Below are 15,470 nucleotides of genomic sequence, written 5' to 3'. Positions count from 1 at the left end.
TTATAAGGACTCGTTCAAGTCTAATATATTTTGCGTAAAAACCTCAAGTCTACATAATTACGTAAACTCGGTTAGGTTTTGTCGCAAACTAATTTTACACAAGTGTTTTTTTAAATATATATTTTTTAAAAGAATTGTGTGTTTTTTACATTTTAAACATTTGATTAAATCTTATCATATCTCATTTGATTCGTTGGTGAAATTTATTGATCCAACGATAAAAGCTAATACGTACATCGTGTAAGATTTATCTTCTTATTGCACCATAGAACTAGTTATTATTAGTTTGACCATAAGTTTTTATAAAAATTTAGGGTTATAAGACTATACAAACAACATTTATTCGTTTAAATTGTCAGAATCACATTGATCAAGAATGATACATATATCAAAGTTGCTAAAACCGAAATGGATGAATCTGTGAATAAACCCACACCGCTTAGGTTTATAGCTAAAAACTGCAAAATGCATACAAATGCGATAAAATGCAAATGTCCAAAATACTAATGCATTCGTATCTTTAACGTTTAAGACACCAAAGCCATTGTTTGAATTTGTAATGGACATCAATGAAGAAATCGGTCAATCTGACCCGAGCAAACGCTGCATCAAGATAGAAAATCAAACATCGTCGCACCAAGATGACGAACAAAACAACATTATCATAATTATATAGAAAAAATCCACTTTTTAAAATAAAAAGAAAATAATAAAAGATTTAGAGAGGTGATTTTGGAATGAAAAAATGGCCCTTAAGCTCCCCCTTCTCTAAAGGACGAAGGAGAAGACCGCTAGGTTAAAAAGAAAATTGCCAATGAGCTGCATTAATGTAACATTTTCATAGACATTTGTTTTAGCATGTGTTTTGTTAATTATCTTCTTTTTGTTTGCACTTCTAATCTTTTTTTTTGGTACAAACACTTTAAATATCTTTTTGGATGGATTAATTTATCTTCTTAAAAAATAAAATAAAAAATCTGTTTATCGACAATTGAAATGAACACTAGTTTGTTTTTTTATTATGAATAAAAAATGAATTTGCTTCAACATAATTTATCTAGGTAATTTATCTATAATTTTTAATTTTTAATTTTTTTCGCATAATTTCTCTTCACTTTAACTAATCATATTTGAATTATTTCATATTTGACGAGTGTCTAACACTAAATGTGAGTACATCTCACAACCAAAATTTAAACTTTGATTTGCCGTGTTGTGGGAGTTTAGCATTTTTGTTAGACTCGACCTCCTATTGTTGAAAAGATGTAATTTGTCAATCTTACTAATTTGACCTGTAATATAAGGATCACCGCCACTTATGTTGAAGACTTATCTCATCTAGTATGTGACTTACAACATACTCCTCACATTAATGATGCTAAAACATGATCTGAATTATCTGATAGCATATGACCCGACACATCTTAAATAGACTTTGATACTATCTTAAAACTTACATTCAGGTTTTATTTCATCCAATCTAATGTGGATGAATGGAACGTTCTAAAACCTTGTCTCTACACAAATAGCATTTTAGAAGGCAAACCATTTTTTTGAAGGTTTTGCTAACATGTTGCCCTGAAACACTCTTTAAAAATTTCAAATTAAGAGATTATTTCTTAAAAAAAAGTAAAATACTTTATTTTTCAATGAATTGAATACACAATTTTTTATAAAAATTTGCAATTTAAGATTTTTAAAAAATACACCGAAGCCACACATTAACATTATTATTTTTTTACTCAAAGCCAAACAAGGCTTAAAGTGAAATGAAAATAATAAGAATCTATTAGACCACCCACAACAAGATATCATGACTCCATAAGCATCAATATCTAGCTAATACTCATATTGTGGAGAAAAGATGGGTATACAATGAGAACAATGTCTCAAATACGTACCCTCACTATTTAAGGGTCTCACTCATTTTAAAGATTATAATATTAAAATATAACGATATAAAGTAAAGTTATTAATAGACCCCATTTGAAAAATTTATGTAACATGTTGGGTTCAATAATTTATTTTTGAGAGGTGTTGGGTTCAATAAATTAAATGCTTATTAGATACTAATACTAACAAATTATAAATAAATAAAATATGCACGTAACAAAGTAGTTTTCTCCATTGCGAATGATCTGATCTTGGTTGAGGAAGCTTTGGCAACTTAAAAGATACAAAGAGAAAGAGTGGCATGAAGGGTGTTTTGGTAAATGTAGAATTCGTGCTGGCTAAGGATTCAATGTCCAAAGCAACAACCACGCACGCACGCACACTCGGAAACCGAAATTCCTCAGTACTTTCCTCCTTCTCTTTTCCTTAGCCTTTGCCTCTAACATGTTACACGTATGTACTTTGAATTCCTTCCTTCTATCTATCTCTATCTTTTCACAACATAACATTTTCCACCCACAACAATAAACACTATAAATCTTTCTGTCGGACACAACACAATTTTCATCGTATTTGTGAAAACAACCCTAGTACTTCACATAAGTCAATGGAAGATGAGACTTCTAAAAGCTACCAATCAAGGCTCAAATCCCACTTAGGTGATTCCTCATTTTCTTTCATTATTACATTACATTCTTGTTCGAACTATTTTTATTTGTGTTTTGTCTTTATGTATTTAGCTAAATGTTTTTTTTTTACATGTTTATTTGGAACAGAGCTCTTAATCGATTTTGAAGAGGTTAATGGAGATGAAGAGTTGATGACGATTTATCCATGTCCATTTTGTGAGGAGGATTTTGATCTTCTAGAGCTATGCTTCCATATTGATTTGGACCATCCAATTGAAGCCGAATCTGGGGTATTTTACTTATCTCACACCTTAATCACTTTTCTACTCTTATTAACTTTTTAGACTCAGTTAGTATATAAATAATTCATGTACCTTTGTTATTGCTCCATGTATTAAGAATCACACATTCAATGAATGAGATACTATGCCTGAAAATGAGTTTATAGATAGAAGGCACCCCTTGCCTTACAATCCGGACTCAACTCAAATTTTAAGACCGAGTATAACTTATCCGATTTGGAACTTTATAAATCCATAATTTTGATGAGCTGGAATCAAACTCAAATACCCGGGACTTGCACACTTACACACACTACGGACCAACCACCTGTGGTAGTTTCATGTGTTTTTTCAAATCCATTTTAAGCATTAGTATAATTTGCAATTATTAGTATGTCAATAAAGACCTCATTGAGAACTCCCAGATGGTTGTTTTCTGCTTGACAAAGAAAGCTCATCGGTTTTCAGTTTTCATTTGTTCTCGCTCTTTTAGAATCAAGTAATCAACATGTTTATTCATGATCTTCAAATTCACAAAGAAGCATGTGTTAGTAATTGCTTTGGAGATTCAGTGCATTCAACAGTTGCTATTTATTTTGAAAAAAAACAAACATAAAAAGTAAAAAGAACCTTTGTGAATCACTGTGGAGCGTGGTTATTGACTTATGTGACGATGCTTGTAATTTGAGTTGAATGTAGTTTCTTTCGAATATGGATTGGTTTGATGTAATTGCTTCTCACTTTTCCAAGGCCTTAGTAAATTGCTGTTTCCTTCTTCCAAAGACAATGATTTTTTCCACAAGTCAAAAATGAATTCCAAGATGTAGCATTTTATCCTTCAAAAAAAAAAAAAAGATGTAGCATTTTATGATACACTTAATTTAGAAGTTTGCAAATTTGAATTGCCTTTCAGGAGAAATGTTGCATTTGGTTATTGGTCTAGATCTTACTAATACTTTCCATTAATCATTTGACTGATAACATATTTGTAATTGCACGAGTTTTCTTTAATATATATGATGATAAATATAAAAATTTGAATACTTTATTAAATTTTACTTCAATGTGGATTATAAGAAGTGATAATATTAGTAAGATACTCCATATTATCACAAGTTTGCTAAATGACCTATTAATAATGTTCCTCTTGATTTGAGGGTTCAATTAGCAGACTTAGAAGTTGGTGATGATGACTACCTGCAATAGCCCATGAAATCAAAGTGTGTATAATTTCTTTTATACCATAAAAATAGATTTCTCTACTAGCTTATCATTTGCAGTGCTATTTATACTCAGGTTTGTCGAATTACTCTCATTTATATCCATCTCTGTGTGTTCATGCAGATTTGTCCAGTTTGTGCCATGTGGGTTGGCACAAATATTGTTGATCACATAACTGCACAACATGGAGACTTATTTAAGATATCCTTTCTGATTTTCATCATAGAAATGATTTTACTTCGTCATAATAAATAACATTAATTTTGTTTTTGCCTCCTTTTACTTCTTGTCATTGTTTTTTCATTTGTCTTTCATTCAACCGTGTGTTTCCTTTACTGGAGATTACAGTCATCTCAAATCAAAATCCCATAAACATGATTCCTACCAAACCCTTTCCTTTTCAAGAAAGGGTCGACGGGACGGACACTGGAAATCTTGCTCTGATGAGTTGTCGCCTGTGATGCCTACCTCCAAGACGACTTGTGATCCATTTCTGTCATTTTTATGTGGTGCAACTGCTTCCGGTGAACATGAAAATGTGCAGCTCGATTCATCAAGTGAAGCAAGCATTGAAGAAATACACTCACATGATACAGTGTTAGAAAGGTAAGATACAGTATCACTCTTTCAGCTTCTCTTTTTTTCAATATTGTCATAGACATAATCTTCAAATTAAAAGTGTTGGTTAAAGTCTTTTTAAAAGTAGCGACTATAAGACTTGAGACCCTAATATTGCTTGTAAAGTTTTCCCAGGTCATAGTTCATTTTAATTCCAACAATTTACTTTTGATTATGAATATACCACATTACTCTTGTATTATAAACATTAACTTAGAAATCATAAATTTGTTGTCCATACAAGTTGCTTGATCCTATCATAATTAGCTGGTGGATCATTGATTGTTCAAAAAATTTACCTCTAGATATTCTTAACAGGCATTTTACATTAAATCACTAGAAGCATCCCTCTAATACAGTTGGATTTGATTTATATTTTGTAATATTTGTAATTATTAATGTTTTTCAACTTTGTAACATTCACTGCAAAGTTAATAATATACTTGAGGAGGCAATTTAAGTCTATTCTTTTTTTTAACCTGTGCTACATCTTGTAATAGTATAGGTTATGCTATCAGGTTCCAAACAAAACTTTCTCACTTTATTAAGATATTTGATTCACTTATCTACTTTTATCTCTCTTTTTGTTGGATATGTAATCTAATTCTTCTATACTATTGCAGAGATGTTCCACCATCTTTATCTCACAAAGACCAAGTAGAGAAAGCAAGGCGTAGTGAGTTTGTACAGGGGCTTTTGCTGTCCACTATTCTTGATCCCGACCTTTGACCCAGACAAATAAGAATCAGTTTTTATCAATTTGATGGAATAAAAAAGGAGAGTTAAAGAAGTTGATGTCCATCATGAAGAGGATACATGATATATGTAGGAATTATATTTATTTGTATGAAATGAAATGTACATTCAGGGGCTATGAAATTACATTAGTTCAGGAAACATGGCATATACCCTTGTCTAATATCTCTCAGGAATTATACCTTCCAACAGTTCTGCTTTGCTTTAAGAGTGTGAGACTGTGAGTGAGAGAGAGGTAAAGTGAGAAATTTTACTGAGGCCTAATGTCAGAAGTTGCAAGACCTTTAAGTTGTAAAAATTGTGCACAGTGAGTGGGTCTATAATCATAATCATAATTGCCTATACCTAAAACAAGAGTAGGATTGGATTAGCTTGACAAAATATAATAGGTTTCAAGAGCACAACTCATTTGATAAGCTTTATGGACATTGACATGCAAGGGTCAGAGTTCTAATTTCATATTTTCCACTTTTTGATATTTTCAATGTGTGGTCAACACTTATGACTATGATTTAAACTAATAGTCTAATGAATATATCTTAATAAAAGAATGGCTTATATACGGTTTTAGTCTTAGTTTTAATTGCGAAATTTTGGTTTTCAAATTCAATTTGTTTTGCCAATCCATAATTTTAACGATCCAATTTGATAACATCACAATAAATCTTTTATATTTTTTTTTGGTCAAGTAGTCTAGTGGTTAGAGCTCACACAATTTAATTGTGGAGAAGTGGAGTGTCCGGGTTTTGAACCCCGGCTCCTGCATATAATATGCAATATCCCTACCAACTGAGCTAAGCTCACGGGGATATAAATCTTTTATATTTATATTTCAATTGATTTTATTTTGGGTATGTTTGCTTTGTCACAACTCAATTTAACATCATCCCATCTTTAAAGACTTTCAACAATTAAATTATTTATTTTCATGTCAGATCACTTAATAATATTATTACGTTGTCAAATTGGATGATCAAAATTATGCACCATCAATTTTCTTAAAAAGAGACCGAAACCTTGCAATCTATTTACTAAAGTATCATAAATTGAGAAGGTCGTACTAACCTATACGCATAAGAGAGCTAAAAATATTGAAAATAATAAATTGTTGATTTTATATTTAAAAAAATAAATTTTTTTGATTTTCATAAAGCCGAATATACAACTTCTTTATATTTCTTTTTTTATAGTGGTCAGAGTTCAAACCCCAACCGTCGTATATATATATATATATGATGCATTGTCCATAGCAAATGAGTTATACTTGACTTCTTTACATTTTCCAATACAAATATTTTAGTAATTTTTTTATTTTTATTTTTATTTTTAAGTGTCATACGATATTAAAGTTAGTTGATGGGGACCTATTGAGGAAGGGTAATTGTGGATTGGTGACGGAGAAGCAGAGAAAAAGGAATGGTTATTTGTGGTGAGGTGACAAATTTGACTCTCGTGCGTTGACGTTGATAGATACATAGATAGAACCCTAATACTCTAATCTCATTCGTCTCAAATCGATCCATCATCGAAACAGAGACTCTGTCTCTCAATCTCTTTCCCAGTTTCAGGCCATGCGACCTTGTTCCTCCGCCATAGCCCTCTCCAGAGAGGACTCTTTTTTCACTTTCATCTCTCTTTCTATCGATTTCACCACCCATGTCTTCCTCCGATGCCCATACCGCACCCACTAATATCAACCCCAAATGTATCCTCTTCAATGCTGCATCCGGTGCTTCCGCTGGTATACCTTCTTTTCTCAGCTGCCCTTTTTTTTTTTTTTTTTTTTTTTTTTTTTTTTTAATTTAATTCATTTATTTATTTATTTATTTATATTTCTTCCTGTTTAATTTGATGTAGGAGTTATTGCTGCTACGTTTGTGTGTCCTTTAGATGTTATCAAAACTAGGTTTCAAGTTGGTGTTCCCCAGCTCGCTAATGGAACTGTTAAAGGTACCATATAACCTGCCCACTCTTCTTCTAGGAGACAATGTTTGGATAAACAACTTAAAGTAAGAGCTTAACATATAAGCTATTTCTATTATGTAACGTATAATAAGGTCAAATTGTTTTCATATGATATACTTCACATTTATAAGCAAAAAAATAAAAATAAAAACTTTCTAGGTTCATTGAATAACTAATGTATGTAGTCACATTTATAATCCAGATACATTAATTATTCAGTGAACTTAAAAAAATGTTTTTTTGCTTATAAATGTGACCGAATGCAGTAAGCTATAAACTGTTTTCATAAGTTAGCCTTGAGAGTTTATGGAAATAACGTGAAAACAGCTTGTGGACATGTCATAAGTTGTTTTCATAAGCTCTCCTGAACAGTTTTGCAAGTGGTTATGCTAGTAGATAAGCTCAATTAAGGCAATCCAAATGGGTCCAATGAAGAGTTGTCATGTAGATAATTCTAAATTCTAAATACTTGTTGTTTAGTATTATACTTTTAAAGTTTAAATAATTGATTTTAGATATGAGCTTTTTGGTATTATTACATGAAGGATCAAATAACAATATGAAAGTTAGTCAACAGTTGAACTACTGAAACTGAATACTGCAATTTTGGTGGATTGGGTGCTTTTGTTGCCAGGTAGTGTGATAGTGGCTAGTTTGCAACAAATATTCCACAAGGAGGGGTTACGCGGCATGTACCGTGGGCTGGCTCCCACTGTGTTAGCTTTGCTTCCAAATTGGGCGGTGAGTCTTTGTTCTCCTTATCAATGTTCTGTTTGCGACTTTGCGTGTATTATGTTCTTAATAAGTATACGACTAATAGAATCTCAACAGAGTTATTACATTCCCGTCTAGTATTTGTTGTAACCTTGGCAGTTCTAGCCTCAAATTGGCAATGAATTATATCTACAGTAATAAATAATGAATGCCTACCTCACTCTTGGGAAAAAGATGACAGTTCCAAAACTGTTTATGGATGCTTGTTTAAACTTTGAAGTCCTTGGATTTATGCTGCTCTGCAGGGCCGTTCCGGTAAAATCGGAGACCATGTTCAAATATTAAAAATGGGCCCCTATGGAAAAACAAGATTTTTTTAAGCAATAGTAATCATCTATTTAAGTTGTAAATAACATAAAAAAAAGTCATTCTTATTAAGTAAAAGTAAGTTTGTATGGGAAGGACTAACTAACTTGTGTTGAACTTCACTAACCACTAGTACTAGCATGCATGATTAAACTTAAAACAATAGAAAAAATACTAATTATTTAACGGATTTAATTTGCATTGTTGATGGAAATAGATGACAAAAAATTCAAGATGTATAGTAGTTTTCTACATTCACAGATAACTCTGAAATGCATTTTAAATTGTAATGGCCTAGTAGTTGTGTATGTAATTGAGACTTTTATATTTGGTTCAAATTCACACAAATGCTCGGGATTGAACCTCAAGACCGATGACTCAAGTGCTTTCTATTTTACCACTAAACTATTCCAAGATGTCTATTGATTTTTTATATTTTATTATATATACCTAACACTTTTGAGTGCTATATTAAAAAAAAAATTGAGGCTCCTAAGATTGTGAGGCCCGGCACCGTAGCTTACCTTGCACATTCCAAGGGTCGGGCCTGCTGCTCTGAAATGCCAGGGTATGAAGTCAGTTACTTGCAACTTTACCACTTCTCGCTGATCATAGATTTTGTGATTTCTTGACAAAGATTGTTTTCAGATGCTTCTTCTTGAAATACTAGAGCACACGATCGCTGTGAGCTAGATTTTTTTCAGATGCTTCTTATTGAAATACTAGAGCACACGATCGCTGTGAGCTTGATCTCAATTCAACTGGCCTTATATGTTTAGGGTCCGTTTGGATTGAGCTTATGCAAAACAGCTTATGCAAATAAATAAGCTTTTATTTATTATTCATAAGCTTGTTAAGGTAGTTTATGAAAAAACAACTTATGACGATACAATTTTTATTAATTAGAACTTATGAATTAATATAAAAGCTTATTTATTTGCATAAGCTATTTTTCATAAGCTCAATCCAAACGGGGCTTTAAGGCTGGTTCTAAGTGATTAAGTTATTGGGCTTTACTATACATATTATACAACAATGACCAAAGCTTTTTCTCTCTAAATGGGATCAGCTGTGTGGATTAGACAATACCATCATGTCCTGTCACGAGCCATAGCCTAAGATTAATCATTTAAATTCGAATCGCTTTTGACCTATAGTTTCCCTTGATCTCTACTTATTGCTAATTATTGGGCCATCTTCCATCGTGTCTATCTTATTTATTGATGCTTCCACGGGTTTTCTTTGCACATGTTCAAATTACTTAAAATGAGACAATCATATTTTCTACTATGAGAGCTACCTCAAGTATCTTTAGAAAGCTATATCACTATTACCTGACATTCTATTCAGCATAACATTGCAGTTCTTAGTTGTGTGATAAAAATTTCGTTTTCGTTTTCGTAGACTTCTTCCATTTCATCCACGCTATTTGGTTCCTATGGTTGACATCTTCTATCTCTCTGTCATTTTCTATAATAAATCCAAGTTGCTAACACACACACACACACACACAGTTTAATAGGACTAGTCAGAGCTTGGGGACCAATTGTCTGTGACTCATGACTCAAGGCCCATGTTAAACTAATTATTACCGGTTACTAAGATACAGAGTGGAGAGACCATTTAAGTCAAATAAATTACACATGTAGCATATTCTTGGAGAAGACTAAGTATTGGACTTTAAGAGACCAATTGAAATTGCTAAAATAAGTCAAGACAAAAACCAAAGCAAAACTAATAGACCACATGTTGCTGACCCCAGTAATTCTTGATAGTTGTGAGTCAAGCAGAGCTATCAGCATTCCAATGAGACTTAATAGTATTTTTAGGCCAAGCTAGTAAAGTCCTTTGATCCTTAAGCTTATGCCTTTTTTTTTTGTCCTTTCTTGTTGCCTAATCAATTTAGCTTACTGTTAGATGGTTTATTTCTTAGGCTGTACAAATCTCAAGATTTAATCTGTCTACATGCTTTTCAAAAGCATAACACTGATATCTTATGTCATAATTAAGTGTTCTAAATGTATTGTAAACTTGCAGGTTTATTTTACTATGTATGAGCAGCTCAAAAGCCTTCTTCATTCTGATGGTTAGTCCATTGCTTACTTTCATATTGAACCAAATTAGGGGGAGTTGTTAACATAATTCTTTTTGTGATGTAAATAGTCCACTAATTGATTTTTAATTTTGGAGATGCCAACTTGCTTTGTTTTATCCTATGAAGCCAAGATAGTTTGAAAATTGAAAAGTATCGGTGTCTAACACGTGCCCAGGAAGAACCTTATAGTTTTCTATTCTTTTTAAAAATATTTCACCCAATACTTAACAGCTACGTCTTACCAAAGGAAGAAACGATTGTCATTCGGATACGGTACATTTTATATATGTCTTACTAACTATAGACACAAAATTTTGTGTTTTTCTTTGACATATTCATAGTAGAAATAATATGTTTTGATATGCGTTGGTGAAAGATATATAACTGTTAAGAGTCCCACATGTGTGAGATATAGCCTGAAAATGAGTTTATAAGTAGGAGGCATTCTTCACCTTAAAAGCCAGTTTTGAAGGGTTGAGTTAGGTCTAACCCAAATTTTAAGAATAAAAAAATGCCTACTTAAGTAAGTTTTTTTTGGGGGAAATTGTGATCATATATTGCATAATGACAATTGATATTTTATGTATTAATGAACAATTAGTAATGTGTATGTCTCTTAACAAACATTGTGCATTTTAATGTTACAAAAACACTGAAGTATCACGATCACCAGAGATATGTAATTATGCTTACTTATTACGATTACTAAGTATATCTTTTTAATAAATTGTGATCATTATATATTGACTATTGATATGTTTATATATTAATGAGCAATTAGTAATGTGAATGCCTTTTAACAAACACTGCATTTATGTTGCACACAACACTGTGAATGCCTCTTAATGTATCTTGGTTGTGTCATATCTTGCTTTTTAAAATTTCATGGTGTCCCTGTATTTGTGTCGTACTATGTGTGGGATTCATAGGTTCTAGAAGCGAGTTATAAAAATGTACAAATTATATATAACCCCTATAATATTTATGCAGATGAAAGCCATCACCTTTCAGTTGGATCTAATATGGTAGCTGCTGCTGGTGCTGGAGCTGCAACTACCTTGTTTACAAATCCACTCTGGGTTGTCAAGACTAGACTTCAAGTGTGTTTCTTCAATTCATGCCGAATGTTCTGCTAATTATTTGATTATGTTAGCAGCATATAATTGGCGTAATGCATGATCTACCTATATTCTTAGTAAAATTCAATTTTTCTATTCTTAATAGCACACAGTTTCTAGGATTGTGTGGTAATCAAATGAGGAGGCAATGAATTGCTCAAAAAAAAAAATGAGGAGGCAATGAAGTCCTTGTGCATTTGACATTGTTTGGAAGCTCTGTGTATCACATACATGGAAGATAATAAAACCTCTATTTAGTGGGTTTAATAAAAGATCGAGCACATAAAACAGCTAGTGTATATATTTTGTCTTGGTCAGATCATATTATCTATTATTCAGCACATAAAACTCCATCTTACACGCATTATTATGTGTTGAAATCATAGAGTAGAGACACAATAAAAGAACTAAAGAGCTTCTTTTGTCTAGCTTATAATCAGTGCACGTTTGTATATTCTGCAATGTAAGCTTGCTGCCTTTTTAATGCAGACCCAGGGAATGAGATCTGGTGTTGTGCCATATAGGAGCACACTATCTGCATTGAGGAGAATTGCAAGTGAGGAGGGCATACGGGGGCTGTACAGGTTGGTGTTTTTTAATCACGAAAGCAACTGGATGGTCAATGGACATGACATTATGATTAATAATTAACACTTTAATGACGGTTGGTATATTCTTTACCATAAACAGTGGCCTTGTACCTGCTCTAGCCGGTATCAGTCATGTTGCCATTCAATTCCCGATGTATGAAACAATTAAATTTTATTTAGCAAATCAAGGTAATTTCATGCCTGTTCTCTTCTCTTTATACTCTTGAAATTTTGGCAGTCACTTAGTTTGATCATTGTTTTGTATTAGATGACGCAGCAGTCGATAAACTTGGTGCACGTGATGTTGCTATTGCTTCATCAGTCTCCAAAATTTTTGCATCCACATTGACATATCCCCATGAGGTATGTTGCTGAACACTTAATTTAGATAAAGATATTTTTGCACAATTGTAGGTAGGTAGTCACGCCTCTTGATGCCTGGTCTTGTGAATGAAATAACCTTGCTAATCATTTGATGGAAAAATAGTTTATAGTCCTTCAATGTTTAAAGAACCCAAGAATAATACTTTGGAATTAGCTTTTTCTTGAATATTTTGAGCATAATACACTTTTTCATCATTTCCTCTCTTTAACTGTCAACTTAGAGAGCCATATCCCTTTGAATTGAGCAGGGATTCTTAAATTTAATGTTACTCATTTTCATTCTTTGGGCTGACAAACATTAAAAAGTAACATAATTTTGAATTATATTTGCAGGTTGTACGTTCCAGATTGCAAGAACAAGGGCATCACTCTGAGAAACGATACTCTGGTATGATTGACTGCATTAGAAAGGTTTTTCAACAAGAAGGTGTGCCTGGCTTTTACCGAGGATGTGCTACCAACCTTTTGAGGACAACACCAGCTGCCGTAATCACATTCACCAGCTTTGAAATGATACACCGTTTTCTTGTTTCACATTTTCCTTCTGATCCACAACCTCATATTTTATGATATAATTGATTATGGACATGATCATCTATCATCTATAGCAGTAGATAAAAAACATTAGCTAGTCCAGCTAATTAATGATTCTCCTGGCGATGCATATACCATTCTTTATATTTTTAGTTATTGTTAGGTAGAGCAACACATTATTAAAGCAACAATTGAGACTGTTTTCCCTAGTCAAACGTCTGCAAGGTCATTGTTTGTACTTTGTAGAGAGACCGATGGATAATTATAGATTTGAGAATGATGATGACGATAAAGACATTAGTAGTATGATACTGTGAGGATGTCATTTATTTTATTTGGAAACTACTGAATAATCTTATCATATCATATACTGCTTTTAACCTAGAATTTCCATCACGAGTTCTTTAACATGTGTCATTTGTCTATTAAAAAAAGTTTGAGACTTTACTAAAGTGGGCTATTATCAAACCATGAAGATTAAGGACTAGTAATCAACTAATCATTAGCGTCCACTTCTTGTTTGGCATCCAAAGTTCAAGACATAACTGAACGGCTCGACATGACACATTGGATTGGATTCGTTTGTCCATTCCTATGAGTATGACAACCAAAAGAAAACAACTCTTTGCTTTGATTCCAGCTCCTCTCAATCGGATTTCTATCAACATGGTTTAGTATTATTTTGGGCTATAAGACGAGGCAGATAAAGACAATCAAGAGGCCAGAGGGTACTGCTTGAAATTTAGATGGCAAGGAGTGGCGTTATTGGGGTTGTGATATAAGAAACAAAAGATATCAAGTGCAAATTACACATACACATTATAACAAGAAATAGGAATATGACATGCGAAGAGCAAAACACTACTTTCACTTTCTAGAGTGCAGAATATATTCCATAGAAATCCTTTACTAGAGAATGGTAAAATGAAAATTATACTTGATAATGAGAAAATTAATTATTCAATAGAAATCCTTTATTAGGGAGTATAGTATCAAGTATTTGCAAATCCTATGAAGCTTAGTAGGTGGAACCTTTATTCGTACTAATTTCCCAGACAATTGCTCCAATAAAGGTTCCCACTTACTAAGTTTCAAATACAATAATTCAAACTTAAAATTTGAGAATCATATAAGGATGTAAGTTTTCTTTATAACAAAAATTTTATCATGGCGTTCAAATTCAGAGTTTCCTCTCACTTTAAACAAACCAAATTGTATGATGCCAAAAAAAATGTAATAATGTTGACACACAAGTATGTTTGTCTTCTTTTAAGCATGCATGTCAAATAACTTGTCATAGTATTACTCAAATCTACTAGTAACTATTTTTGACAAAAGGATAAATACAATAATGTTTTCAAATCGGTGAGGCTTAGGTTACATTTAAAGAATGTGGATAATTTAGCCATCAATCAATCAAGATTAGTCAAATATGTAAATACATATTCGCATGGATCACCTATTATTGCCGTAATTATATAAAATATAATTATATATGTAATATGGGAGTTCCTAATATGGACCTCTTTTATTATGGTCCACCCATGGTCCATACTAATTAACCGGCAATAGTAGGTAGTTTTTATTCCTTTCCATTTTACACCATACAAATAACCTTTTCAATTCCCTTTCTATTTCTTCACTCCATTCCTCATGTACATAGGAGCAGTGGGAGAAGACCTTTATCTGCCAGCACCCAGAGAAGGTTGGCTTGGAGTCCATTAATGTTCATCCTTGATTCGTCGCAAGCCTTCTTCGTTGCCTCTGCTTCCTAGAATGTTACCTTCATCTAATTTATTAATATTTGATCAAATTAAGAATTTGGAATGAATTTCCTATTGCTTAATGTTATGATTGATCACACAAGGATGTCGTAGCCTTTAGATTTGTTGGTAAGCTTGTCGAAAATGATGACAGCTTCAAGGATGTCGCTGTACTTTTGGAAGTGTTATTACTGGGTTTCGTCACCCCTTTTAAAGGATCAAATTGAAGATTTAGAAAGAAAAAAAGTGAGCTGTATTTCTTGCAAATTGGGTTATTCATTCGTTTTATATTCCAAAAACTCAGTCATGATAATTGTGGAATTAATTGGTCGGCGGTGGTTTCCAACACAATACCATTGCAACAACTTACTTTTGTCTCAGATTGGTACTTTATACGGTGTAAACTGGAAAGGATAAAAAAAACTACCTGCTATTGCCAGTCAATCAGCAAGGACCATGAGCGGACCTTAATAAAAGAGGTCCATATTAGGGGCTCCCATGTAATATTATTTAAAACAAAAGGTAATATTGTGAATATTTAAA

General features: G+C 32.6%; 2 protein-coding genes across 2 annotated transcripts; both read left to right on the top strand.

Moving 5' to 3' along the window:
- Positions 1-2,215: 2,215 nt before the first annotated feature.
- LOC25499621 (protein DEHYDRATION-INDUCED 19 homolog 3) lies at positions 2,216-5,740 on the top strand. Its single transcript, XM_013594941.3, has 5 exons — positions 2,216-2,552; positions 2,670-2,812; positions 4,148-4,225; positions 4,371-4,630; positions 5,266-5,740. Exons 1-5 carry the CDS (start codon positions 2,501-2,503, stop codon positions 5,369-5,371), a joined length of 639 nt encoding a protein of 212 aa, XP_013450395.2. The 5' UTR covers positions 2,216-2,500; the 3' UTR covers positions 5,372-5,740.
- Positions 5,741-6,757: 1,017 nt separating this feature from the next.
- On the top strand, positions 6,758-13,530 carry LOC25499620 (nicotinamide adenine dinucleotide transporter 1, chloroplastic). The gene is made up of 9 exons (XM_013594936.3): positions 6,758-7,139; positions 7,256-7,348; positions 7,998-8,104; positions 10,481-10,529; positions 11,529-11,638; positions 12,146-12,240; positions 12,347-12,435; positions 12,515-12,609; positions 12,964-13,530. Exons 1-9 carry the CDS (start codon positions 7,055-7,057, stop codon positions 13,198-13,200), a joined length of 960 nt encoding a protein of 319 aa, XP_013450390.1. The 5' UTR covers positions 6,758-7,054; the 3' UTR covers positions 13,201-13,530.
- The last annotated feature ends 1,940 nt before the right edge of the window (positions 13,531-15,470 follow it).

This window comes from Medicago truncatula, chromosome 7, assembly GCF_003473485.1.
Source record: "Medicago truncatula cultivar Jemalong A17 chromosome 7, MtrunA17r5.0-ANR, whole genome shotgun sequence".
NCBI lineage: Eukaryota > Viridiplantae > Streptophyta > Magnoliopsida > Fabales > Fabaceae > Medicago > Medicago truncatula.
Note: the sequence above shows the minus strand (reverse complement) of the source record. Positions and strands in the feature narration are given on the sequence as shown.

Bases quoted from the DNA above. Each gene is read 5' to 3' on its own strand.
- LOC25499621 (XM_013594941.3), top strand. From the start codon at position 2,501: ATGGAAGATGAGACTTCTAAAAGCTACCAATCAAGGCTCAAATCCCAC. The intron at 2,813-4,147 runs GTATTTTACTTA...GTGTTCATGCAG, and splicing joins CAATTGAAGCCGAATCTGGG to ATTTGTCCAGTTTGTGCCAT. The intron at 4,226-4,370 runs ATATCCTTTCTG...ACTGGAGATTAC, and splicing joins AACATGGAGACTTATTTAAG to AGTCATCTCAAATCAAAATC.
- LOC25499620 (XM_013594936.3), top strand. From the start codon at position 7,055: ATGTCTTCCTCCGATGCCCATACCGCACCCACTAATATCAACCCCAAA. The intron at 7,349-7,997 runs GTACCATATAAC...TTTTGTTGCCAG, and splicing joins CGCTAATGGAACTGTTAAAG to GTAGTGTGATAGTGGCTAGT. The intron at 10,530-11,528 runs GTTAGTCCATTG...ATATTTATGCAG, and splicing joins AAGCCTTCTTCATTCTGATG to ATGAAAGCCATCACCTTTCA.